At 33.8% G+C, this 26964-nt stretch overlaps 2 protein-coding genes across 11 annotated transcripts; one reads left to right on the top strand and one right to left on the bottom strand.

Moving 5' to 3' along the window:
• Positions 1 to 586: 586 nt before the first annotated feature.
• On the bottom strand, positions 587 to 11512 carry LOC132607203 (uncharacterized). 10 transcript variants are annotated; one of them, XR_009570219.1, is made up of 9 exons: positions 11092 to 11512; positions 9379 to 9529; positions 4602 to 4724; positions 4252 to 4487; positions 3486 to 3556; positions 2768 to 2832; positions 2458 to 2516; positions 1554 to 1640; positions 587 to 801 (listed from the first exon to the last, which is right to left on the bottom strand). XR_009570219.1 is itself a non-coding variant. In XM_060321069.1 (7 exons), exons 2-6 carry the CDS (start codon positions 9452 to 9454, stop codon positions 1585 to 1587), a joined length of 327 nt encoding a protein of 108 aa, XP_060177052.1. In that variant the 5' UTR covers positions 9455 to 9526; positions 11092 to 11506; the 3' UTR covers positions 587 to 801; positions 1554 to 1584. The 10 variants fall into 10 exon arrangements, 5 of the variants coding, with proteins under 5 accessions (XP_060177052.1, XP_060177051.1, XP_060177053.1 ...); XR_009570217.1 differs by having other exon boundaries at positions 2768 to 2829; positions 11092 to 11511; XR_009570221.1 differs by lacking the exon at positions 2768 to 2832.
• A 10545-nt stretch (positions 11513 to 22057) lies between these two features.
• Positions 22058 to 26435, top strand: LOC132607202 (uncharacterized protein At5g41620). Its single transcript, XM_060321067.1, has 3 exons — positions 22058 to 23445; positions 24219 to 24341; positions 24581 to 26435. The coding sequence occupies exons 1-3, from the start codon at positions 22990 to 22992 to the stop codon at positions 25985 to 25987; spliced, it is 1986 nt and encodes a 661-aa protein (XP_060177050.1). The 5' UTR covers positions 22058 to 22989; the 3' UTR covers positions 25988 to 26435.
• The last annotated feature ends 529 nt before the right edge of the window (positions 26436 to 26964 follow it).

The following is a 26964-nucleotide window of genomic DNA, read 5'->3' as shown; positions in this document are numbered from 1 at the left end:
GATCTAATAATCATTTCTGATCCGGTAAGCAGATCTCTTTTTTGAATTCCATCTTGAATTTGAGGCTCGTTGCTTCAGATCTGGTGGATTCAGTGGAAGCAGCCGGCGTTTTCGCCGGAGAATAGCAATGGCATTTTCGCCGGAGCAGTGGGGAGAAGAGGGACGACATTTTTGCCGGAGAAGATGCACGTCATTTTCGCCCGAGCAGTGGAAAAAAGGGCACGACATTTTGGCCGGAGCTCCGACAGCGGTGATGGCCAGCAGCGGAGCAGTGGGGAGAAGAGGGGGGAGAGAAATGGAAGGGATGGGTTGAAAGTGAATAGTGAGATGTGTATTCTATTTTGTGTGTGTATATATATATATAGTTACTAAATGGTATTAATACACAAATGTTTGCTATGAAAAGTAATTAAGTTAAACTATAGCTACTAAATATCAATACCCACTATATGTTTGTTATATCATGTAGTTATTCCTTAAATAAAATCACAGTACGTTTCTTTTCCTTTTCTTCATATATATATATATATATATATATATATATATATGCGCGCGCATTGACACATCAGAAAAACACAGAACTATGTAAGTTAATTGAAATGAATTACAAAATCATATGCAGTTTCATCTACATCATGGCTAGCATTAAGTAAAAGTACACCTGAAATAGTGAAATTTGGTTCACAATTAATACATTAAAGCTAGTTAAGTCGTGGGTATATGTTGGTTGCTTTAAAATCATTGTAGAAGGGAATAGGCCGCGTTATCTCGATGCAATTCAGATGACTCCCATAACATAACCTGTCATTATAAAAGAAGAATCAACTTTCAAGTCCAATTTCACATTCAAATAAGCATCGAAAGATTTATCAAGAGATCATGAGAGTAACGATAACAGGTTTCTCACTGTATAGTTTAAGTCTTGAGGGTAAGTATTCACTTGAGAACTTTCAAAAACTTGGTTTAAGATTCTTGATTAGATGGCTGGGCAAAATATAGCTTGATAAAAGATTTGAATAAAGCATTTGATTCAAAAAGTTGAAAAGAATAAGTATTAAACTAATAAAAATACTAAAACGTTTGGAGCTTACCTTTTTCAAAACCACAAAAAAAAAGATGGAATACACTGTTCCCCTTGTCATAACAATTCAATGTGGGGAAAAAACTATTCGCTCAGTACTACTACATGGAATATGCATATAGGAACACTAAGAACAACACCAAATACAACTGGTGTCATCATTTCTCATATTATTAACAACAAATAAAGAAAGAAAACAACCAATAGCACTTATTGTTAATAGATATCAGTAATACATAAAAATTGTACTTTTAACACTTAATAAATCGGGAAGTTACTTCAACTCTAGATGTAGATGCATTTGATCAAGGAGAAACTTTTGAAGACACACTACCTTGAGCATATAGCTTCTAAATGTCACAAATATGGTTATTTCCCAACGGGATAAGCAGCGTACACTTCTAAGTTAGTATTCAAATATTAAAAACAAAGGAACCAGCACAAAGAAGAAGGAAGAATGTTTACGTCGCACCTTTGCATGTTGCTAGGAACCAAGGCAGGTATTAATCTATGTCAACTATCCACAAAGTTTGCATAGTTACTGGCCGAACTGTAAATTCTGAAAAGGCAGGATGGTGTCAAAAAAATACATCATCAAGCACCACATAAATAGAAGGACAGCTCGACGAAATATAGTTTAATATAAAAACTCAAAACTAAAATTAAGATCCTAAAAAGTAATTATCATATAATCTACAACTTATCAATTAAAAGGGATAATAAATGTACGTGCAAAGCAAATATCCACTGGCATTGCGAAACATAACCTCAATTTCTTCAATAGGAAATTAAAGTTCATGCTGAAAAAGGCGTGGTAATAGTAATACATCCCTTCTTAAACTAAATCGTTGCTTTCATCAAATTCCATTGGCCTCCTTCCTCCTCACTTTCACAAAGCTATTGCTGATTCCCATAAACATATGCGTTCAAAAGACACACAGTACTCTCTCTTTTTACAATTGTAAATTTTACTATATGTACGCGTTTAGAAGAACTCGAGCAAATACGTCACAACAACAACAACCACCCAAAAAAAAAAAAAACTCAAAGCAAATAATTCAACAGATAACTCTTGCAGGATTCCATTAACCCCTTACTGGATGCACAATTATTCTAAACGAAACAGACTTCGATAAACAATAAGGAAATAAGATGCTGCTTTGGAGCTAAAATGTCGAAAGAAGTAAAAACTATTCCATATCTCAAAAAGAAAAAACCAAACATTCAAAACCTACAAATCTTTCTTCACTTCCCGAGTACTTAATATGAATAGTTTATGGCATGAACTTAAATTGGAAATGGGGATGGATAATTAAGAAAGGCACTTTGAAATATTAATACGTCCATCATATGTGAGCCTTGTAAAGAGTGCTTACCAAAACCAACTTTGTTACTGAATGGATGATCCTGATACCAATTACTCTCATGTCTCTTCCTTCGTGGGTCGTGAAGAAATTCAAGGAGAAATATGTACAGGATTAGTATGGGAAGATTGATATATACAAATGCTCACTTGGCATAAAATGACCAAGTGTAGTCTAACTTTAGTTGCAAAAGTAAAAATGACTTAGATTATTGAATAACTTAACAGATTCTTTTTACAAATTTATGCTTAATAACCTAGAATCCTAGGGGTAAATTTTTTAAACAATCTTCAAGAATAGTTAGTACTGCATGCACCCTCACCCCAGGAAAAGACAATGATCATCATTCTGCATCCATCCCTGCCCATAACCAGTGAATGCCTGCTGCTAAGTTGAAGAAAAGTTCGAGTTATGAAAATTATAAAGAAAAGGAAAGCATCTGAGAAAAATGAAAGAAAAATCATAATCCTTCTCTCCAATTCCAACTTTAGAAAAGAAAAATGCTACTACTTCTGTAGATAAACAAAACACTTGTAATTTGACTCTAAAGACACATGTTTCTGTAAGAAACGAAAATAAGGACAATTTATGATACAAGCAAAATAGTAGTTCTTACGCAAGATGCTCGATGAGATTGCTATCAGGCACAATGAAAGAAGCGCTTAATTGTAATTTTACTCGCCCTTAAAGCGTTATTGTGGGAATGAGAGACAACTCCTGTACACATTTGTGTGTCATATTTGGAAGGAACAGAATAGGAGATGCTTTGAAGGAATACCGATCTCGATTTAGTTGAGATCTTACTTGTCTTAAAGCTTTATTTTTCAGTGTAACATCTGCGGAAGTGCTATATGATCTGATCTTTCAGCATTCGTATTGTCATTTTATATCTCGACATTTGTAATACAAAATAACAGGTCAATCAAAGGCAATAAAGCAAACTTTTTCTGGAATATGACACTTCTGGAAAACAATAAAGCACGTTTCATCAAACTCTGTGTAAACATAAACTGTCAAAGTTTGTAATGAGATTCAATTACCTGATCAAGTTGCAGCAAAAGTTCATCTATCTTTTCAGTATCTTCCTCACTTCCGATTCCCTCACGATTGCCTATAAAAGTTCTCATCACCGCAAACTCAAAAGTTAATACAAATTCATGAAAGATAAAATATTAAAGATCCTTGAATTGATAAAACACCGACATAAGCTCTCGGAAACTCGCCATCACAGTGACGACAAAAAGAAAAGCCCCCACAAAAAGAAGCAATTGAGTTACTAAATTCAGATAACATGAAAGATTAACTTGACAGATCGTTGAGCCGATTTATACCGAACACGGAAATTCTCATGGTTATGACCAATTGTTCAGAAATTGAGCACTTGAAACCGTCTCTCTTTTGGCATGACGAATGATACAAGAACGGATACGCGGAAACAAGAAATTAAGAAGCTAAACAAAAGGAAAAGAAAAGACAGATAATTTGACACAACTTAAGATTCAATTTAGCAACCAAAGTTATATAAAACTAAGACCTCTAAATTATCATCAAAAGAAACACCAAATTCTTAAGTTGACCTCAAGGGAATTGAATTCCCAAGCAACCAACCTCTCAACAATACAAGATTCAACAAGAGCCTACCAAAGGCCTCTCACAAGTTTCTCTCTCTAGAGATAACCCTAAAACACTCAATATATTCATCAATTCATCAAAAGCTTCCTAATGAAATAAAATACTAGCTATTTATACTAATGAAATAAAGAAGACACTACATTATTACAATTATATCCTTAATGAAGTAAGGACCTTGTTTGGATGTCTTTCATGGAAGTGAAACTTGAAAAAGCTTGCATTTAAGTACTAGCCTCTTTTGCATGCATAGCCTCCTTCTCCAAATAGCCTCCCAAGCTATCTTCCATATCTTGAATGTGACGTTCTTGAAGCCTTCAATCCAAGCTATCTCCCATATCTTGAAGGCCGTCCTATGTGGACCTCCCACGATCTTCAAAAACTCCATCTTCATGAAGCTCGATGGAGTTGGTCTTGTATCAACGAATCGAGAAAACGAATTAAGATAGGGATAAGGGAACTGCCGTTTTGTATCATCAATTTTATGAAGATCAAAAGTGGAATTTCAAGGGAATGCAGAAACGTACACCGAAATTAAGGTGAAGAGAAAGCAGCAGTTAGGGTCTGCCTTGTCTTTATGTCGATGTAGCCGAAGGGACACAAAAGTCGAAGGAACGGTTGTAAAGATAAGTGAAAAGTGGGGAGAAAACCTAGAAATACGGAGAATAAAGATAAATAAAATTCCTGATTTCTGAGGTATGCCACGTAAGCAGGCCCTTGTCCTGCATTTATATATTCATATAGATACCCTTACACGTATTATAAGAAACAGCTGAGCATTTATATAGATACCCTTACATGTATTTATACGTACAAGGGTATAAATAGATACCCTTACACGTATTATACGCGTTATAAGAAACAGCAGAGCATCGAACAACTTTGTGCTTTCATGCTCCGTAAGAATGAGGTCCATTCCTTGAAGTCACAAAGGATACACTGGCAGTGAGTAAAATTACCCCTTTTTTAGCAGGGAAACTAACTATAGCGGCACGTTCACTGACCAGAAATGCTCCACACATATTTTTAATTTCTGATACTAAAAGATAAAAATATATATAATATCAAAAGAAATATGTGGCAGTACAACGTGGACTACCGTAAAGCTCATGAAAGTGGTCAAAGGAAACAAAAGGAAAAGGACAACGAATTTGTCATTTGTTTGCTTCAATCTAAACTTTCTTAAATTATTTGTGTTGTAGTAAATGAATACTTCTTAATTGACTGGATATTTGAAACAAAGCATAATTCCTTCAAAGGACTAGTAGATTGGACTTGGGAGCCGAGGAGCAAGATCAATGGCAAAATAGACGCGCTTGTGGCCATTATCCTGAGACTATTATACTGCTTGAAGCAGCTTGCTTCTAAACAGAAGTGTCTCATTAAATGCAAGAAGAATCACTACTAATTCGAGATGACTTAACTCTCTTGCTCTAAATTCAGCTGAACTGATTTGGCTAATTCTAAGCTGTCAATCGAAGGGTATAGCTGAGCTTGTCTTCCAACCTGAAGAAGGCTAATGTGGTGCCTCTTACAAGATAGAGTGAGGGACGCTAGATGGGTTTCAAGAAACATTTGGCTTACATGTTTCACCATGTACGTTAATTGGTATTATTGGTTCAATACTTGGTCCTATTACGGACTCTGGAAGGTTTACAGCAACAACGCAAGGGACATGCAACCACCCTGAAAAAAGGGACCTTATCTTTCTAGTTTATGTGGCGAATCTAGCAATCCAACAACTAGTTTCCTCAGAAACTGATCATCTAGAAGCCGCCTGTTCGGCTTTCTATCCAAAGTTCCTAACAGTTAAAGTAATGGTTGCATAATTCTGAATCAATAAGTCAATGCTTGTCTTTTCTTTTAGTTTCCAATATGTACAGTGTTGTCTCGTTATAGGAGGAGTCTAATAGTTTTTAGTAGAATATTCAGTTCTTAGTACGAGTCTAGTACTTTAGTTGTAGGAGGAGTATACTACTTTATTTATGTGCCTATATAAAGGCTTATGATTAATAAAATTTATATGAGACAGTTTTCATTAATATTTCTACCTTGTTGTTTGCATCTTTCTCAAAAAAAAAAAAAATAATAATCATAACAACATTTTCATTCATGAAATCAGATTTGCTATTCCTATCTTGAGCAGAGGATTAAAGAAGTGTTACGGGAGTTCGGGAGTATTTGGGGAACTTTTTTATCTTCCTTGAGTTCACTTTAAATTAAACTATAGAAAAGAAGAAGAGAAGAAAAGAAGAAAATAGAGAGATGGAAGAGGAGGAGGTTACCACTAATGGTGATGGTTTAAGGATGCAATGAAAGGAGCACCAAAGAGAACATGAGAAGGCAAAGAAAGAAAAATACAGCTACATAATTTGCATATGTCATAGGTATGATAATCATTGGTGTCTTATTCATGGCCTGCGTTACTTGAATTTGGTGAATGTCATACACGCTAAGGGCATTATTTGTCTGTCTGAAAGAATTTGCACTAATTGAGAAGTGCATTTTTCGTACAGAGATAAAGAGAAACAGACTGTATATAGTTTCATGATGGTCTTATGGAGTAGGTAATCCTCGGAAATCAAGCTAATTATGTTCGAGAGAGAGAAGGAAATAAGAAAAAATTTCACTCAGTGGTGGTTCCCCCCCCCCCCCCCCCCCCCCACCCCCACAAAAACAAAACCCGGTTTTGATTCTTTACTGAAGTTTATATTGAAGATATAGTCTTGATCTCATGTTTAGATTCAATTTCATTGAGATTGTCAAATAAGTTGTGAAGACAACTAGGCCTGTCAGACTTGCAATGACAATGACCAATATCTAATAGACATAAATAGATAGCCAGATTTACCAAAGGTCCATATTCTAAACATATCTTTTTTCAAGTGCATTTTAAGAAATGAAAATGAGATGCAGGAAGTTTACCTATCAACCAAAGGAATAGGGACACAAAACCAACAACCAAGGATCAAGAAATTTTTTGAGAAATGGAAGTGGGATGAAAGGAAATTTGGACTTGAAAAGGTACCTTGAGTATACGGTTTAAGCTTGACAAAATACGGTCCGTATTTAGTGACGCCCCAAAACAGAATGTTCACCTTCGCTATGTTACTCGGACACGGGTACGGATCCGAGGGTCGGATCCTTCATGATCAAAATTTTAGGATTCGGGGATACGGATCTAGGTACGGGTGCGGGGATTCGGCAAAAAATAAATTAGAAATCTAAAAATATAGCTATAAATATATGCATAATCATGAAAAATTAACATGCTAATAATTAACATATCTATTATCCCTCTTTCCAAGAAAACATTTATAAATGGCGTAATTAGGTTAATTAATAAAATTTGCTTACTTAGAGCATATATTTATTTGTAATATATATCAAGTTTATTCCATCTTAAAAAAAAAAATCATCTCAAAAAGTATATATGAAGTTTATTTAAATGAAAAATGTGTGCCTTCAAAGCATATACAGATCTCTAATTTACAATTAAATAATTATATAATATTTGGATTAAAACTCTACAATTGAAACTCTAATTTACTTTTGTTTTTTTTCTTTTGTTTTTTTTTTTTTTTGAAAAGGGTGTGGAAAAAAAAACTATATGGAATGTCTATCCTCACAACCAACGTGGCAGGATATTAGCCAAGGGTCAATTAATAAAGTGGTCAATTCCTAATTAGTCTCTGCATCTTCTTCTTCTTCTTTGTTCTTCTCTGCGTCTCCTCTTCTTCTTCGTTCTTCTCTGAATCTTCTTTCCCAACAAAACCTTTTACATGTCTTTGATTTTTCTCAGTACGACACCACCCATTCGAGTCCTCCCCGATAAGCCTAAGTCCAAGAGCTCTCCCTAATACCAGCAGAATTGCAGGAATATCACTTCGTATCTCTTTAAATCTTGATTTTGGGAATTCAAATCTCAATTTTTCCCCCAAAATTTTGGTCGACACACCCGATCTCGTTTGACCGGATCCGACACATATCCTATACCCTTACCCGTGTCAGTGTCGTGTCAACACGGGTACGGCACCCAAACTGCCGAGTCCGAGTAACTTAGCACCTTCATACCTTGCCTTTTACGACCCAAAAGATAAGGGCCGTATTTTGTTTTACGGTCCGTATTTAATGATGTCTTTCCTAAGGCAGAATGCTCCAATCCTTGGTCCTTTTATACGGTTGGGGAATACGGTTCGTATTATGGTTTACGGTCCGTATTGTGGTTTACGATCCGTATTTTGGGTCTACGGTCCGTATTTAATGAGGTTGCCAAATTCCAGTGAGCTACTGTAATCCTCCCAATTTCAGGATCCAAGTTTACGACCCTAGATTACGGTCCGTAATGTGAATTACGGTCCATAATTTGCAATGTTCCCAGCTTCAGTGATTTTCATGTTGAACTCGATCTTCTCGAAATTTGGACCGAATTTCTTGGATCTAATGACGTTCCTGGGCCCACTCAATCTAGTATTTACCCTTTTGGGGTAGAAAAACACTTTTCCCCAAATCTTGACTTGAAAAACTTTGGATTAAATGTCCCTTTGGAGAGTCTTCTTCCTTATGAAGATTTAAAAGTATTCAAGAACACCAACAATTTCAAATTTTCAACTACCTTCAAATCAAATTGTTTTTCCTTCAATTTTCAGATCTAGACTCCCCTTCACTTGTAGAACAAAGCCCAATGGGTTTCAAGTTCTAATTTCACCCAAATCAACAAGACCCACTTCAAGTTCTTCAACTCAACAATGGTGAAAATCAAACCCTAACTCGAAATTGACTCATTTTTCAGATTTAGAACCAAAAAATTCTAAGGAACTTGAATCTAACACTAGATTCAACAACAAAAACAAGGAATCAAACGATTTTTTTCAGATCGATTACTATATACCAAGCACTTTCCAGAAATTTGACCAATCTCCAGGCCTTACATTGGAAAAAAGAAATTGGAAGGATTTCAAACCACGTCTAATGCTTTTCTAATAGCAGTATAGCAAATCAAACCATATGAACCAGCAGTATTGCCATTAATCCACCAGCCGACTCAATCCCCTTATCAACTTGAGTAACTATATGTCTCTATGCCATGGATTTCTCGTCTAAATAAATTATTTTGACAGTAATTTAAACACATGCAGTTTGCTGGGACCCAATTACAAGTTCTCTACACCCAGGGGCTTTGCTTCGTTTTTTAAAATTTAAAGGTTCGATTGGCAGAAATGAAGTTTAGGGGACTAAACTGAAGCTGATGCAACTTTAATCGGCCCTTATACACTTCAGCACAGAGTAAATTCATAAATTTACCTTTCAAAGCTGGCAATGAGTAACGGCTAGTTGTGGGCTTGTCGCTATTGATGATAACTCGCAAACAAAGCAGCATTTGGTACTACCATAAGTATCGTACACAGCATAAAACAGAGACCATTTCTTCGTGATCTTTCAAAGTGACAACCTACTGAAAGAAAATTCACGAGTTATAACATTGGTATTAACATCAATGACAAAATTACCTGGCAAAAGAAATTGCTCATATTGTGGAGATAAAATGTTTTGCTGCTGAGGCATAGGAGGACATCTCCCTACTCACTTTAACTTGCTGCAGTAGGTAGCAATTAGCTGATAAAATCTTAGCTTCAGGATTGAACATTGCTACTCCCTCCGTCTCAATTTATGTAAAGGTGCGTGACTAGGCACAAAGATTAAGAATGAACGAAAGACTTTTGAAACTTGTGGTCTAAAACAAGCCATAGGTATTTGTGTGGCTATAAATCATCTCATTCGGGTAAAATGGATATTTTAAAATTAATTTGTTACTAAATATAGAAAGATGTCATTCTTTTTGGAACTGACTAAAAAGGAAAGAGTGTCACATAAATTGGGATGGATGGAGTACTACTTTACAATTGTAATTGGTCGTGGCTATTGGATGAACGATTTTGCAAAATAGCAAGCTGTTTAGACATTGTGAAAAAGTCGCGTGATGTTCAACTTATCAAGATATTCATGACACATATATTTCTCTGAGTCCTGTCAGTCATTAAGCTACAAAACTAGTAAACTATGGCATTCATGGGAGACCTCAAAAGCATCTTAGCATCATACTGAGCTAGCAGCAAGTTGCTTGCTAATGGAGGGGGAGGTGGCATAGTAACTCGTCAAGAAGCTCAAAGCTTCAGGCTTTACAAGAAATGCCAGTAAAGTAAGGAGATGGAAAACTCGTAGCTAGCTTCCCCAGGTCTCCCAAGCAAGCCAATGATATAAATGAAGAAAACGTTCTAGACCCATCAATTTCAAGAACTAGTTCAAATGACTAACTTCACTCTCATCTGCAACCAACAGTGACAACCAAATACTACTTCTTTTTTATTTAATTGACTTACTTATCAGCTTTTTATTCTTTAACTTTTGCTTCTCAGTTAATAGACTGGTTAAATGATTTGAAGCAACTGGCAAGAACTTGGGATATATTCCTCCTAACAGCAACATGTTCTCTTTCTTTTTATATTTATTTACTTATTTGGATCCCCCACATTTTCTATTAGCAAGTATTCCAAGAATAAGCCTTACTGCCCATAGAGGTAAGGTCTGCGTACATACTACCCTCCCAGACCCAGACCCCACTTGTGGGATTATACTGGGTATGTTGTTGCTGTTGTTGCTTTTTTCTGTAACTTCCAATAACCACTAGCACTTAAATAAAAAATGTAACCTCACTCCTTATCTACAAACACGAAGAAAAGCATGAACTGAACCACAAAAAAAAACAACATGAAAAATGTATAAAGGGAAATGAAATACTCCCATTTTATCGGAGGGCGTTTGATTTGGCACAGAGTTTAATAAATATGTAACACTTTTAGAACTTGTCGTCTAAAACAAGCATTTGTTTGTATCATTCTTATTGAACTGACTTAAAAGAAAGAGTGTATATAAAATGGGACGGAGGGAGTAGGAAAAAATCAACGTAAAAGCAGAAATTCAAGAAACTGTACAAGGAAAAGAAAAAAAGATTCTTACCCAGGAAATATACTAAGTAAATTGAACTCCTCAAGCAAACCAGCAAATAATTGACGAATACCCAAAGAACCAAAAGGGTTAAAATTTCTCCTACATATAAATAAATCTGATTGTGTTAAAAGTAGTATGTATTTAACAGGTATTTTAATCTTGGAGAAGTTGTCTGAGACGGGCTTTAATGTAATCTTTTCGGGCCTTAGCGCGGGCTTGTTGAGGCCCAATGTTGGCGTAGGATAAGTAAGCACCAGCAGTAATAAGAGCAATGCCGGCTGTAATGCCGCAAAGAGTGAATTTGAGTTGTTTTAGTGTTGGTGGGTAAGACCAAAATACCATTTTCTTTTTGTGTTGTTGGAGAATTCTGCTCAGATTGGCTTTAGTAATAAATCTAGAAACTTACTCCAGAAGATGATTATATATGGTCCATTGTGTTTGTGGGGAAGTTTAAATAGTCTCTTAAGTAATACTTGTGAGCATTTTGATCCCCTTTGAAGTTTGTCAAATTTAAACACTTTCGGTTTTACCGAATATTTAACAAATATGTCTATTAAATTTAACAATTTTTTTTTATAATGAAACATTTATTACTATATATATATATATATATATATATATATATATATATATAAGGGGCAATCCAATAATTTTTGTAGTATTTAGTTGCATTTCGACTATTCAGTCGAGCATCTTGCTAATCAAAAGAAGCGCTCTTCCAAATTTGTCCTTGTATTTGCTATTTATTGCATGATATATCAAAGTATATTTCAAATAAATCAAGATACTTTCAAACCTTTTTGGTAAGGCCAAATGCATAGGCAGCCCCTCAAAGTTGTCAGAAAATCTCATTTTGGCTCCTTAACTATGACTTGTTCCTATTAGACACTCTAACATCTATTAAAGTGTGTCTATTAAACACATATTTCATACTTTTGAACTAATCTTGGTGAGTGGATGCTACTCTCTTCTGCAACTAAAAACAAAACCAATAAAAATTTTACATGTCAGAAAAAATATAAAAAACTGTACACGTAAGGATAAAAAAAGAAGCTAATACCTAAAGTAATAAAATTAGTTTTCACGCGCTCAAAATGAGTGAAACTCACGTTTTCTGCCATTTCATCTTTTGTATCCAATAGACACACTTTAACAAATGTTGAAGTGTCTAATAGGAACAAGTTGTCAAAATGAAATTTTCTGACAACTTTAGGGGCTGCCTGTGCATTTGGCCTTTTGATAATTACATGGCCCCTTAGTTTAACTTTTTACAAGTGAAGTATGTACCATGACTATTTTTGTGTCATATATTTAGCCCTATTTTATTTCGTTATTACTTAGGTTGCCACTTTCAATTTGGTAAATATAAAAAAAATTAAGACTATTTAAAATGCTTAAAAAATTGTGAACGGTGATGATGTCTATTAAAGGAAACAACTATCAACAAAGGCAAAACCTATATTTTCATTATATATAAGTGTGGTGGGGGTACGAACACAGCTGCCCCACTTGTACAATGAGCTTCGCAAATTGTACACGCAATGAATGCTTGTACCATGAGATATATAACTTGTACACTTTATCCAACTATTTTTATATCCCACGTAGACATATGTCATAATACTTAATATTTATTTCCTTCTCATGTATAGACGTATACACTTCAAATTTTAATTCTCCTACACAAATTTATTTCGTCCGTGCACTTTAATATGTTCACTTTTGACTTTTCACATTCTTTAAGAATTAATAAATCTCACGTGGATATATGCCATAGTACTGAATGTTTATTCTCTTCTCATATGTACACGTGTGCACTTCTATTTTAATTCTCCGACACATATTTATTTCGTCCGTGCACTTTTACTTGTTTACTTTTGACTTTTCACGTTTTTGTTGAATATTTATTTTCTTCTCACGTTTCTAATATATATAAGTGACTTGGGGGTACGAACACAGCTGCTCAAACTTGTACCAAAAGCTTCACAAATTGTAAACATTCTTTAAGAATTAATAAATCTCACGTGGATATATGTCATAGTACTAAATATTTATTCTCTTCTCATGTGTACACGTGTGCACTTCTATTTTAATTCTCCGACACATTTATTTCCTTCGTGCACTTTTACTTATTCACTTTTGACTTTTCACGTTTTTGCTGAATATTTATTTTCTTCCCATGAGCTTCACAAATTGTACACGCAATGAATGTTTGTACCATGAGCAATATAACTTGTAAACTTTATCCAACTATTGTTATATCCCACGTAGACATATGTCATAGTACTTAATATTTATTCTCTTCTCATGTATAGACATATGCACTTCAAATTTTAATTCTCCTACACAAATTTATTTCGTCCGTGCACTTTAATGTGTTCACTTTTGACTTTTCACATTCTTTAAGAATTAATAAATTCCACGTGGATATATGCCATAGTGTTGAATATTTATTCTCTTCTCATGTATACATGTGTGCACTTTTATTTTAATTCTCCGACACATTCATTTCCTCCGTGCACTTTTGACTTTTCACGTTTTTGCTGAATATGTATTTTCTTCCCATATTTCTAATATATATATATATATATATATATATATATATATATATATATATATATATATATATATATATATATATATATATATATATATATATATATATATATATAAGTGGCTTGGGGTACGAACACAGCTGCCTAAACTTGTACCAAAAGCTTAACAAATTGTACACGCAATGAATGCTTGTACCATAAGCTATATAATTTGTACATTTTACCCAACTATTTTTTAATCCCACGTGGACATTTCTAATATGTCATAGTACTTAATATTTATTCTATAGACGTATGCACTTCAATTTTAATTCTCCGATACATTTATTTCCTCCGTGCACTTTTATTTGTTCACTCTTGACTTTTCGCGTTCTTGAAAAATATAATATGTTTGTGTCAAAATTACTTGTTCATTTATAAAACCAAAATAAAATTAACCCTTTCTAATAAATATTCTTGAAAATAGTCTATTGGAGAGAGACTACGACAAATGTCTAGGTGGGATAAAAAAGTAGTTGGTTAAAATGTGCAATTTATATAACTTTTGGTATAAATTTGCATTGCTATTGTTCGTCCCCTTTTCACATTTAAAGTATTAAGAAAGAAGGTCAATACTTTACTTATCTTACTCTCTTTTGCATTCTCTAATTATTGTTTCTTTACATTGATAAAATGTATTACTTTATATTTTCATTTCGGAATTAAAATTTAGTGATTTACGATATAACATATCACATTTCTAATATGTCATAATACTTAATATTTATTCCATAGACGTATGCACTTCAATTTTACTTATCCGACACATTTATTTCCTCATATTTTTTAATTAATTTAATAAAAATATTTTATTAATTTTGCTTTTAAAAAATCCAATATATACATAAATGGTTCTTATGTTTGGATTTGAACAGTTAATTGATTGAGATGGATATCAACTTGTCGGTATACATATAAGATATTAAACAATTTAAAAGAAAAAATCTAAAATCAAAATATTTCCCTCACCTTCTTACTATTTTTTTTTTCACATTGATGAACTTTCATTGTCATGACTATGACAAATTTTTAAAAATTATTTACAAAATACAAACCTTAAAGACAGGCTAATTAAAGTGAATAAATATGTTCGGTACGTGTTTCGCACGGGCATATATGGCTAGTAATACTAATAACTTTGAAGATCTCATTTGGTATTGAGAGAGAAGTCTTTAAATGATATTTTCACTTTAGAAATTCTAAGATTATAATAAAATTTCTCTTGATCTTTTATGTTGAAAATACAAATTTAGGTATGATATTTTAACATAATTTTGTATAGTACGAAAAAAATCAGAATCGATCCTTTAGAAAAATAAAAGCAAGAACAAATACATTTTAAGGTACGTTGTTGTATTGAGACAAGATTTAATTATTTGAATTTAGTTGATCCTTACTTTTTTTTGGGACTGATAGCGGAGTTATAATATTATTATTGACGTAAAGTTTACAAATTAATATTCCACTTAGATTTCAAGGAAAAAAAAAAGGGGGGGGGGGGGGGGGGGAATGCTATTTTCTCACATGCATTTTTTGAAAGAAAAAGGAAAGTTTAAATTAAGAAAAGTACCTACGTTTCTTATTTTAGATATATATGATTTAATTAGAATTAGGATATACTAATATCAGTATAAAGTGTCAATTTCTTAAATTTTAAATTTTGTCTTATTTATAAGTAAGTTCACTAATTCCTCAACAAAAGAATAAATGTAGAATGTATAGTTTGTTACTTTTTTCTTCAACCAGATAGCTCATAAAAGATGGTTGTGACTAGGCTTAATACCTAGATGGACCCTTAAACTTGACATGTTTTGTAAGATAGGCATATAAACTTATAAGGTGACCAGATAGACACTTAAACTTACTCAAAGTGTATTTTCAAGTTTTTCAGTTGTTTTGAAAACAAAAACTATATTTTTCAAACATTCACAATTTTCATGGCCAAACAAGCCCTAAATATATCACAAAATATTTTTTTTAAAATGCAAAAATAAGGCAAACGCATATACATGAGACTATAAATGTGCACTTAAACCAATAAATACTCGCTAATCGCAATTTTGCAGCTTTCAATTAACTCGGATTTTTTTTTACACTTGAATAATTAAAAATCAATAACTTTAACCAATAAAAATCCTTAAAAAAAGAAATTTCAAATTAAGAAATTTCTAAGTTCAGTATGTCAAGTGTAAAAGAAATTTCAAATTAAGAAAACTGTAAAGCCGAGAAGAAAATCCTTAAAAAAAAGAAATTTCTTAATTTGAAATTTCTTTTTTTAAGGATTTTTATTGGTTAAAGTTATTGTTTTTTAATTATTCAAGTGTAAAAAAAAATCCGAGTTAATTGAAAGCTGCAAAATTGCGATTAGCGAGTATTTATTGGTTTAAGTGCACATTTATAGTCTCATGTATATGCGTTTGCCTTATTTTTGCATTTTAAAAAAAATATTTTGTGATATATTTAGGGCTTGTTTGGCCATGAAAATTGTGAGTGTTTGAAAAATATAGTTTTTGTTTTCAAAACAACTGAAAAACTTGAAAAATACACTTTGAGTAAGTTTAAGTGTCTATCTGGTCACCTTATAAGTTTATATGCCTATCTTACAAAACATGCCAAGTTTAAGGGTCTATCTGGGTATTAAGCCTTGTGACTAATTGCGCATATGTAAACCACAAGTCCTTCTTGCAACTTTTTTTTTTAGATTTTGCACTGAAGTATATTACGGTATCAAAACTTTTCAAAAATTATTATTTTAAGATCTTTACATTTTATTTAATTTGCTTAACTAAGTTAGGGGTGGAGGAGAATAAAGGGAAAGGGGTGTAACTGTGCCTACTAAGTGGGTAGCTCCTCAATCTCATCTTTGCATTTATTTTTAATAACTTTTAACTTTTTAATAATTTTGTAACTTTTGAAGTTTAATTTTGTTGTTTATCTTTTCTAACTCTTAAACCATTTTTAGTTTAGTTAAACATCGGCTTTTACGGTGATATGATATCTTTTAAGAAAATAAAGCAACAATATGTGATGAAGAAATAAAATGATCATTCTTTATTTCAAAATCTTAGCTAAAATAATATATACTCTTTGTCCTAATTTAAGTGTTTTACTTACTTTTTAGTCCGTCCAAAAAAGAATACATCTTTCACATTTAATAAGTTTTTCAATTTCAAAATTCTACATGTCAAGTTTAAGACCACAAAATTCAAAAGTTTCATTTTATTTTTTAAACCCCGTGCACAGTCAAACTAAGATACTTAAATAGAAACGGAGAGAGTAGAATTTTTTCTGAACCATTGTGAAGAAAATCAAAACTAAATGATCGAGTACTCTTATAGTCAGTTAAAAAAAAATCAAATATTTCCAACTATATTTATTTATAATGTATCAAATTATCTCTTTTCTATTTTAAATTATTGTGAAATTTTCTGCCTTAATCTTGAGCCCGGGCTCAGCACGGGCTTCCAAGACGAGTATAACTAAAAGACATCAAGAAAGTTCCGTCAATTTAAAAAATTGCAACACAAAAAACAACATCAAACATAAAAAGAATAGACTAAAATACACAGAAATTGCACCTCAAATATTGCACCAACCCCACAGATATACTAAATATAAAAAATTGCACCTGCAAAGGTGATTTCTGCTAACTCCTTTCATTTTTCATAGTTTTCAATAAATTTAACAGTCAATTTGTTAAATATTTGTACTATCTTTTAAATAACCAGATTTTATGTATCTTTTACATAAGGTACGATACGTAAAATCTAAACTCTTTCAATTACTTCTTCCATCTTTATTTATGAAACACCATTTGACACTTTGATCGGAAATAGAGTTTAAGAAGAATTTTTTTAAAACTTGTGTCTAAATAATCTCAGACATTTATGTGGTTATAAATTATTTCATTAAGAGTAAATTAAATTAAATTTTACGATTAAGTTAATTTCATATATAAATATAAAATGGTTATATATTTTTTGAAACATACTAGAAAAAATATACCACGTCAATTAGGATTGAGGCAGTAATGTGTAGTACTGGGGTGCTACAGGGAGATCTGTTGGTTCTTAATATAAGCATTTTAATATTAAAAATATCTTATATCAAAGTGCCTCAATTACCACATTTTGTTTGGTCGCAGAAAAAGTGTTCCCTTGTTTTCACTTTGAAACTCATTCAGCCACTATCTCATTAATCATATTAGTTACGGAGAATGTAGCAATTATTTCTCTTGTACCTCTCGTAACTTCTAACTCTTTACTACTTCATATTCTCTCAATTTATTACCGCTCTCCCACTACTCATTCAATCCACTCCAAGGAGCCAAGGATGAATTTCTTCACATATAAATTAGAAATCATCCTTACTTTGTGGGGTGTAGAGAAAATTATAGAGTGCATAAAATGGTGAGTTAAAAGGAGACAGTTTTATTTAGTTGAAGGAAGGTGTTCTTATGGTGGAGTTTTGTACTCTTCAACTAGTCTGGATTTGTTTGAGTCACGTTGCTGGGTTGTTGTATCCTGGAGGGACAAGTCAGAGTATTACTGCTGGACCAGTGAAGATTATACAGCAGTGGGCTTGAATCTCCTTAAAAAGAGCGAGATATCCGCGCCTCAGCCTGAAGAATATTTATTTATTTTTATTTTTATTTCTTCATTTTATTTTTCGACTATAATTTGTGGTTTATTCACCTACAAAATCTTTACTGAAAAATAATAGGAATATAGTAATATATATCTCGATGCTGTCATATAAGCTCCAATCAAACTTGCAAGAACTCATATCAAACATTGAATTAATGTAGATGTGCCAAAATCATCTAGAAGATATTTCTCTAGTGTACAGGCATACTCGTTACTCGTTAGGTTCTGTTTACTTCGTGCAAATTCTAAAAAATGTAAGTTATTTGGGACATTTTCCATATGATTTTACGCTACTTCTTCCTCTTTTATCACATTTAATTGTCATAGTGTCACTTCTACGGATAAGTGCATCTAAATATCCTGTTAATGGATCTACAATCACATAAAATTAGATAAAATAAAAAATATTTATATTTGTCAAAAGGTATGCTGAGGATAAATAAAAAAAGACTGCTTGGAATAATTTGGTCATATCTTATGTCGACCTCCAGATACTCATATACATAAATGCAATGTCATAGTGAATGAAAATGTTAAAAAAGACTATGTAGACCTAAGTTGCAAGAAATTTTTTTTATCTCGAAAGACCTACAATCTCTTCGAAGACCAAAATCGAAGAAAAGAATTTATATAAGCAATATCAATCATTTGAGAGAAGACATATTCTAGTTCTTTTAATTGTTTGTAATACTTTAGGGTAGGTACAATGCTTTTTAGGAATCTTTTAGCCCTATCCTGAGATTCTTATATCACTTGGGAGTATAGAGAACTCCTAGTACTTTTCATTTTTATTTTTGGTTGATATAATGTTGGCTTAATGCGAATTTAAATATGAAACATGATAAGGGACAATTCATATAGCCAATTTTAACTTATTTAGAATTGAAGAACGGTAATTATTGTTGTTATACTACCCACACATTTATTTAGCAAAAGCAATAAAGAAGTATTAACATATCGTTAAAAGATTTTCTCCTTTCCTTGTGTTTTTTCTTCTTTTCGTTGGTATCACGAATAAGATTGGGATTCAGAGGGGCTTGATAACGATTGACGTATCTGTTTATGAACCACAAAAATATACTCTAAATATCTATTAGGAAATCCTTAGATACACCCAAATCGATAAGTTTGTTTCTAACCTCTCTAGAATTGTACATCTTTTTTTTCACAGTTGGTGATTGAGAAGAAACCAAGAATGATTTTACCCACAGATTAAATTCATGGAATCTTTCTTGGTAATCATTATCCCAAATCCCACTTATCTTTTTTCCACTTTTGTACAACCCCGTTAGGCTGTAGCTGGTCAAGCTTTTTGATAAAGCAACAAATTGTAATTTCATAGGAACCACTGACCACATTTCAAATTTACTTGCCACGACATGTTTGGCTAAATTGTCAAAATGGACTTAAAAAAAAATTATTGAGAGAGAAATAGCTTGTATTTAGTTAAATTATTTGAACAGTATTTTAATTAGTAATTTGTGTTTGACCAGAATTTTCAAAAAAAAAAAAAAATTATGCGTCAAATTACAAAATAAAATTGTGAATTTGATAATATGGATTTTAATACGGACAAATATTATTCTAAAAAATAAAAAATATTTATTTTTATGAGAAACTGCTCGTTTCAGCTTCTACTTAAAAGCTGAAAAACCTTCTGCTACAATTTAAAAGCACTTATTTCTTCATAAAAATTTGGCCGGACGCTTTTATTCTTTAAAATAAGTGTTTTTTCAAATAAACACTTTTGACCCTCAGAAATTTGGCAAAACAAATCAATATCCAAATCGGAAAAGGGTAAAGAATGCCCTTAACGTATTAGAACTTGTTCAAAAATGCCCTCATTCCACCTATTGGATCAAATTTTCCCTTTTTTCCACCTGTTTGGATAAAAAATATCCTTGACGTATTAGAAACGGCTAAAAAATGCATGCCCTTCTTCCACTTATTGAATCACATTTATCCTAAATATTATTTTTAGGCTTAAAATTAATCCTTGATTAACGACACAATTATATAACATTTAATGAAATTTTAATTAAACATGTGTCCTTCATTTTTTTTATATTAGTCCCATTATATTGGTGCAGAGGCTCGTATTCGGAGTCTTGTGTGATAAGTAGATGCCACCAAAACTTAAAGGTAAGTTATACAGAGTGGTGATTAGACCAACTATGTTGTATGGGGTGAAGTGTTGGGCAATCAAGAATTCTCACGTTCAGAGAAGCTGAAAATGGCAGAAATGAGGATGCTGCGATGGATGTGTGGGTATAATACGAGAGATAGGATTAGAAATAAAGATATTGGGAAAAAGATGGGAGTGGTCTCGGTAGAGGATAAAATGCGGGAAGCGAGCCTAAGGTGGTTCGATGTGTGAAGAACAGATGCATGAATGCCCATACGGAGGTGTAAGAGGTTGACCATGGACAATTTTCGGAGAGTAGAGGTAAACCGAAGAAGTATTAAGGAGAGATGATCATACATGACATGGCGCAGTTCTAACTTACCGAGAACATGACCTTAGATAAAAGGTTATGGAGGATACAGATTAAGGTAGAAGGTTAGTAGGTAGTTAAGCGTTGTCTCTCTTATCCTTGCATACTAGCAGTCGTAGCATCACTCTTGTAGTTTCTTGTCCCTAGATTCCTGTTATTATCTGTTATTTCTTATACTTTGATTATCGTATTAATTTGTGGTGGTTACTGCTCCTTTTTTCAGACTGCTCTATGATGCTTTTATAGTATTTTGTCATAACTTATTCGCTCCTGTTATTTCTTTTCCGTACCGCTTTGAATTGCTTGTCTATGTGTCGAGGGTCTATCGAAAACAACCTCTCTAAGGTGGAGATAAGGTCTGCGTACACTCTATCCTCCCCAGATCTACTTTGTGGGATTTCACTGTGTATGTTGTTGTCAGGGGCGAATTTAAACTGTGTCGAGGGTGTTCACCCGAACACCCTCGGCAAAAAATCACAGTATATATATAGGGTAGATTTTTTGAGTTTATGTACATATATGAATTTTTGATTCATGCTTTTCTGTGTTGGGTCTTGTCTTTCCATGCTGTTTTATCATGACTTCTTTGCTCTTGTTATTTCTCATTTTCGCATTGCTTTGATTTGCTTGTCTGTATTTGACTCTTTTCCCATGTTTTCTTTTGAGCCGAGAGTCTTTTGGAAACAACTTCCTTACCTTCTAAGGTGGGGTAAGGTCTGCGTACACTTAACCCTCCTCAGACCCCACACTATGGGATTCAACTGGGTATGTTGTTGTTATACATATATGAATTTTTGAATACTCTGAACAAATGCAAAAAGTCAGCTCAAGCGGCCCAAGGTGTTCAAAATTGTCTCTAGCATCCTAGGTTCGATTCTCATTGACAACATTAATTTTTATATCTAACTTTTGTTATTTTTTTCGAATCTCCTGAATGAAAATTCTGGATCCACCATTGGTTGTTATAAATATTTTTGACCTTTCGGAAATTTGGCTAAATAGGATAATGTCCAAATTTGAGTGAATAAAAAAAAAAGATGAAAACTATTGGAAAATGCCAAAATTATACCACGAAAAGAACCACTCGACAAGTTTAGACATGGGATGGCTACCAAGAAGTAATAATTCCACCAAAAAGAAGAAATTTGAACTACTACTTAAAGTGCGGCCAATAATGAAGCAAATGAAAATAAAAAAAAATGGACAAGATTCTTTACAAAGAAAAATATGGAGAAGGACATATAAAACGACAGGAAAAACAAAACTGATCATCAAAGCACACCACAGCAGAGCAGCCATTGAGGGGAATACAGGTAATCAGCAGAGACAAAGGCAAACAAAAGGGGAAAAAAGAGAGAAACATCACAGTAGTACAGTGAAGATCATCACAGATCAAAAAACCTAAAACAAAACTAAAAGTAAAGAATAGAAGAAAAAAAACATTCTTCTTTGAGTCACAGCAGCAGCAAAAGCAACTGTATCAGAATATATTGATAGTAGCAAAACACCAATAATTCCTTTGCACGTTCTTATCCTCACATGCATAGTGAAACTCCCCTTTACTTCCAGTCCCACTTTTTCCTCCACCCCCACCCCACCCCCACCCCCACCACCCTCTCCCTACTTAACCAATCTTCCCTATGGGTACACTTATGTCTAGCATGTACTAGTTACTGATTACTAGTACAAAAAATGTATAAAGATTTGTAGTAATCAAAAGTCAAGCTGTCAATAACTTTGCTTAATTGTTGCTCTTCTCTCTATTTGCATCATCATCATTTCAAATCAAAATCATATTATCAAAAGAATAAGCAAACACATTTCTGTCTCCCCTTACCACTTTGTCCCTTGTCCATTTGGAATGTCATTCTCACATCTAAACATCTCAGTGAAAAAATTCAATCTTTTTCACTACCCAAGTGAACAAATTCAGTCTTTTTCAATACCCAAGTGAAAAAATCCAATCTTTTTAAACACCCAAGTTGAAAAATTCAATCTTTTTAAATACCCAAGTGACAAAATCCAATCTTTATCAATACCCAAGTTGAAAAATCCAATCTTTTTTCAATATCCAGAAGTTTTCTGATCAAGATCTTGAAAACCCTGTTTAAAATATTCCAAAATCTAGCAGTTTTTTTGTATGTATTTCACTTCAGATCATACAGATTGATAATGCCAAGGCAAAATCAGGCTATGGTGGAGGGTTTAATACCCAAGATCCGTAAAAGGGGTTGTTCATCTTCATCATCTGCATCATCAAAAGTGTATAATTACAGATTTAAACGGGCTATTTTGGTAGGAAAATCTAGAAACGGGCTGGGCTTTGGGCTTAAAGGGTCTAGATCCAGTACACCAGTACCAACTTGGAGAGCTACACCGTTGAGAAACGTTGTTGAGTCACCCAAACAGTCCCTTACTGGTGGGATATCACAACCTGTATCAGCTAGAAAACTAGCTGCCACATTGTGGGAAATGAATGAAATGCCTTCACCAAGAATGACTGAGGACTTAGGGAAAAAGAAGATGATGAAGAAGGAGAAATTACGGGCCGGTTATCCGGGTTCGGGCTCTGTTTCGGGCTGTTTGCCTCCACATTTGTGTGATCCATCACATAGCCCGGGCTCTGAGGTGAGCTCACTATTTTGCTACTTAATTTAGATTGAAATTTTCTTTTAGAATATGTTAGTATCATTTTCTGCCTAAGTGTTTGTATCTTGATGTGGAAACTATATTTTGCTGAATTTAATTTGATTAGTTTCTTGTAGTTGTTAGAAAATCCAGAGAAAATGACGTTTCAAACATGTGTATAATTCAATTCTCAAGGATAATATAGTTTGGTAATTCTTAATTATTAATATATGATTGATTGTAACTTGTAAGGTATAGTATAGTGAAAGTGACATTTTCATTATCTTGATTATCCTGCTGAGGTTTTTTTTCACAATTCGTGAGAGAAACAGAAATGACGTTATAGTACTTGCTTTGTTGTTGATGAAATACAGTCAAACCTCCCTATAAGACGTTGTTTGTCAGGATATTTTTTGGCTGCTATAGCAAAAGGCTGTTATAGAGAACATATAACATAACATATCATGAAAAATCGGTTCCAAAAAAAACTTGGCCGTTATAGTGAAATATTGTTATAGAGAGGTCTGACTGTAGTTGCTACTTGACATCATCTTTGGAGGTTTAATAGCTTTAGCAGTAATGTTTGTCTTGTTATTACTGGCTTTACAAGACTTGGCCTTGAGAAAAACAGTTACCAAAGATAATGTTATGCTTTTTTCTTTTCTATTTGATGGGGTATACCACACTCATTTTCTCTATGCATAATGACAAGTTGGGTGATCTTAGTTACTTAAGTTCGTTGTTTCTAATCCATACTTACATTGATTGTGCAGAGGATGGATCGATCTGGAACAGGAAGCTATCAGAAGAGAACATCAACAACTTCCCGTAGACAAAGGACTACGGACCATAATGTTGGAATGTTAGATTCTTTAAGCAGCGCCAGTTTAATGGAGGTGGCAACCAATTCCTTCATGTCCATCAATCTTATTGTTGTGTTATTGTTCTTCATGTCCTTTATATTTCATTAGCATGCAATTTAGTTATATTTACTTGTAGTCTTCTGTCACACACTATCTCTTCGTGTTCGTGCAAGTAAAAATGGAAATCAACTATAATTATTTTTGAAATGCATAGACTGTGAATAGTTATGTTGCTAAAAAAGAGTGATGTTTTATATAACTCTGTAATGCAGCTTGAGACCAGGTCTCGTGCCCAGACTCCACGAGGATCAGTGGCTGGTTTTGGCAGCCGTCTGAAAGATGTTAGTAACGCTTTGACAACATCCAAAGAGCTTTTGAAAATAATCAACCGAATTTGGGCACATGCTGATCAACCTTCATCTAGCACTTCACTTGTCTCTGCATTACACACTGAGCTGGAAAGGGCCCGCCTGCAGGTGAACCAGCTTATTCAAGACCAGCGGTCGGATCAAAACGAGATTAATTATCTCCTTAAATGCTTTGCTGAAGAGAAAGCAGCTTGGAAAAATAAAGAGCAACAGGCAGTTGAGGCTGCTATCGAGTCCATTGCAAACGAACTCGAGGTAGAGAGAAAGCTAAGGCGGAGATTCGAGAGCTTGAATAAAAAACTTGGCAAAGAGTTATCGGATACAAAAGCATCATTCATGAAGGCAGTGAAAGAGCTTGAAAGCGAGAAAAGAGCTAGAGAAGTAATGGAACAGGTATGCAATGAATTGGCTAGAGACATTGGTGAAGACCGAGCGGAAGCAGAAGAGATGAAGAGGGAATCGGCAAAAGTTCAAGAAGAGATTGAACAGGAAAGAGAAATGCTCCAGTTAGCTGATAGATTGCGCGAGGAAAGGGCTCACATGAAACTCTCGGAGGCAAAGAATCATTTCGAGGAGAAAAATTCTGCTATTGACAAGCTCAGGAAGCAGCTCGAAGGATTCCTGGGAAAGAAAAAATCCAAAAGCAGGGGAAACGGTTCCCTAAATTTCAGAAGTAATGAAGAGATGACAGCATCTTTGAGTAAAACTCTATTAGTTAACAATCAGAATGAAGAAAAAGAAGATGATGGAGGAGAAGTGGAGAATGTTGGAGACTGTGAGGAAGATTCAGCCGAAAGTGATCTTCATTCAATTGAACTTAACATGGACAACTCAAATAAGAGTTACAATTGGGCTTATCCATCTGGTGTAGTTCGTGAGTCAAAACGAATTTCAGTTGACGAAAGAAGAGCAAGAAACTCCATGTCGGGGCAGCCCAGAAGAAGCGTTCCCATTCAAAGGAGTATTTCTGGTGGAGTCATTGAGTATGTCAATCAAGCTGCAAATCTTCCAACCTCGGGAGACGGATTAGACAGGGAAAGGCTTCATGAACTCGAGACACTAGGTCAAAGATATAGTTATTTGGACGAAGCACAAAGACTTAAAGCAGTGAAGGGCCTTAAGGATCATCTATTAGCTAGTACCGGGACAGTGTCTGCCAGAGACATTTCCAGTCCCATCCGACAGTGGGAACAACCTTGGCCTTCTAGAGATCCTTGTGCTACAATTCCAGAAAGGTCGAGTATTATTCAGGGGAGCGCCACAAAATCAAGGCTAGGAGAAGGCCAAAGTGTCAGAAGATCAAGACGGTGAGATTGTTTGAATACGTGTGAGTTGTCAAGGAAAAGGGGCCCGGCTCATGTCTGTCTCATGAAATGGTCAAGGAGAAGGGGCCTTCTAATTATAGGAACTTTCTAAATTGGTTCCACTACTATGGCCTAAGTTATGTGCTTGCCTAACAGTTCAAACTTCAAAAGGAATTAAGACTGAGGGATGCATTTTGACTATGTCCAAAAGAGGTTAACATCTTGTTGATTACGCTTCGGATGTCATTTTTCAATTGTTTTCTTCTGCCAGTTTTTCGCTGCGTGACTCCTTTTTGTTAAGGCGTGTTTGAATTAGTCGAAATCGACCCTGTAGAAAGTTGTGCTGATTTTAGCGAACTGCTCACTGTATAAAAAGTTCTCAGCTACTCCTCCAATGCTTTTTCCTCTTGCATACAATTTCTCTTCCATGAAGGTACTTCGCCTTTTTAAGACAACATGTGCCCGATAAACTGTGTGTCACTTGAGTTTTTTTTTTTTTTTTTGTTCCACTGTTATATATTCAGAAAATTGGACAAATGCGAACTGCTACAGCTTTGTTTTCTGTTTTCTAGTAATTTTCCTAGTGGGTTGATAATTATGGAGGGGAGTCTTGTCACTCTGAATAGCCTAGAGATATGATTTTGGTGCACTACAGATATTAATTTCTTAATTTTTTAAAAATGAAGTTACACATGCAGAAATTACATTAAGAAAAAGTAAAACTATAATTTTTCTTTATAAATAAACATATTTGTAAAATGGTTTAAAACGTCTATAAAAAGCTGCTTAACTATCCAAATACTTCTAGTAATAATTATGCCATACAATTTACAAATGAAACAGTATGCCTTTTTGTGCAATGCGAGGCACCAAAGGGTTTCTCATTCCTTTTTCCTTCTCTTCTCTTCATTTTTTGTTTTCTAAACAAATTTCGTTAATACGGACATAATTTACGTAAGAGATCGATTATGAGAAAGATGACCA

This window comes from Lycium barbarum, chromosome 8 (genome assembly GCF_019175385.1).
Source record: "Lycium barbarum isolate Lr01 chromosome 8, ASM1917538v2, whole genome shotgun sequence".
Taxonomy (NCBI): domain Eukaryota; kingdom Viridiplantae; phylum Streptophyta; class Magnoliopsida; order Solanales; family Solanaceae; genus Lycium; species Lycium barbarum.
Note: the sequence above shows the minus strand (reverse complement) of the source record. Positions and strands in the feature narration are given on the sequence as shown.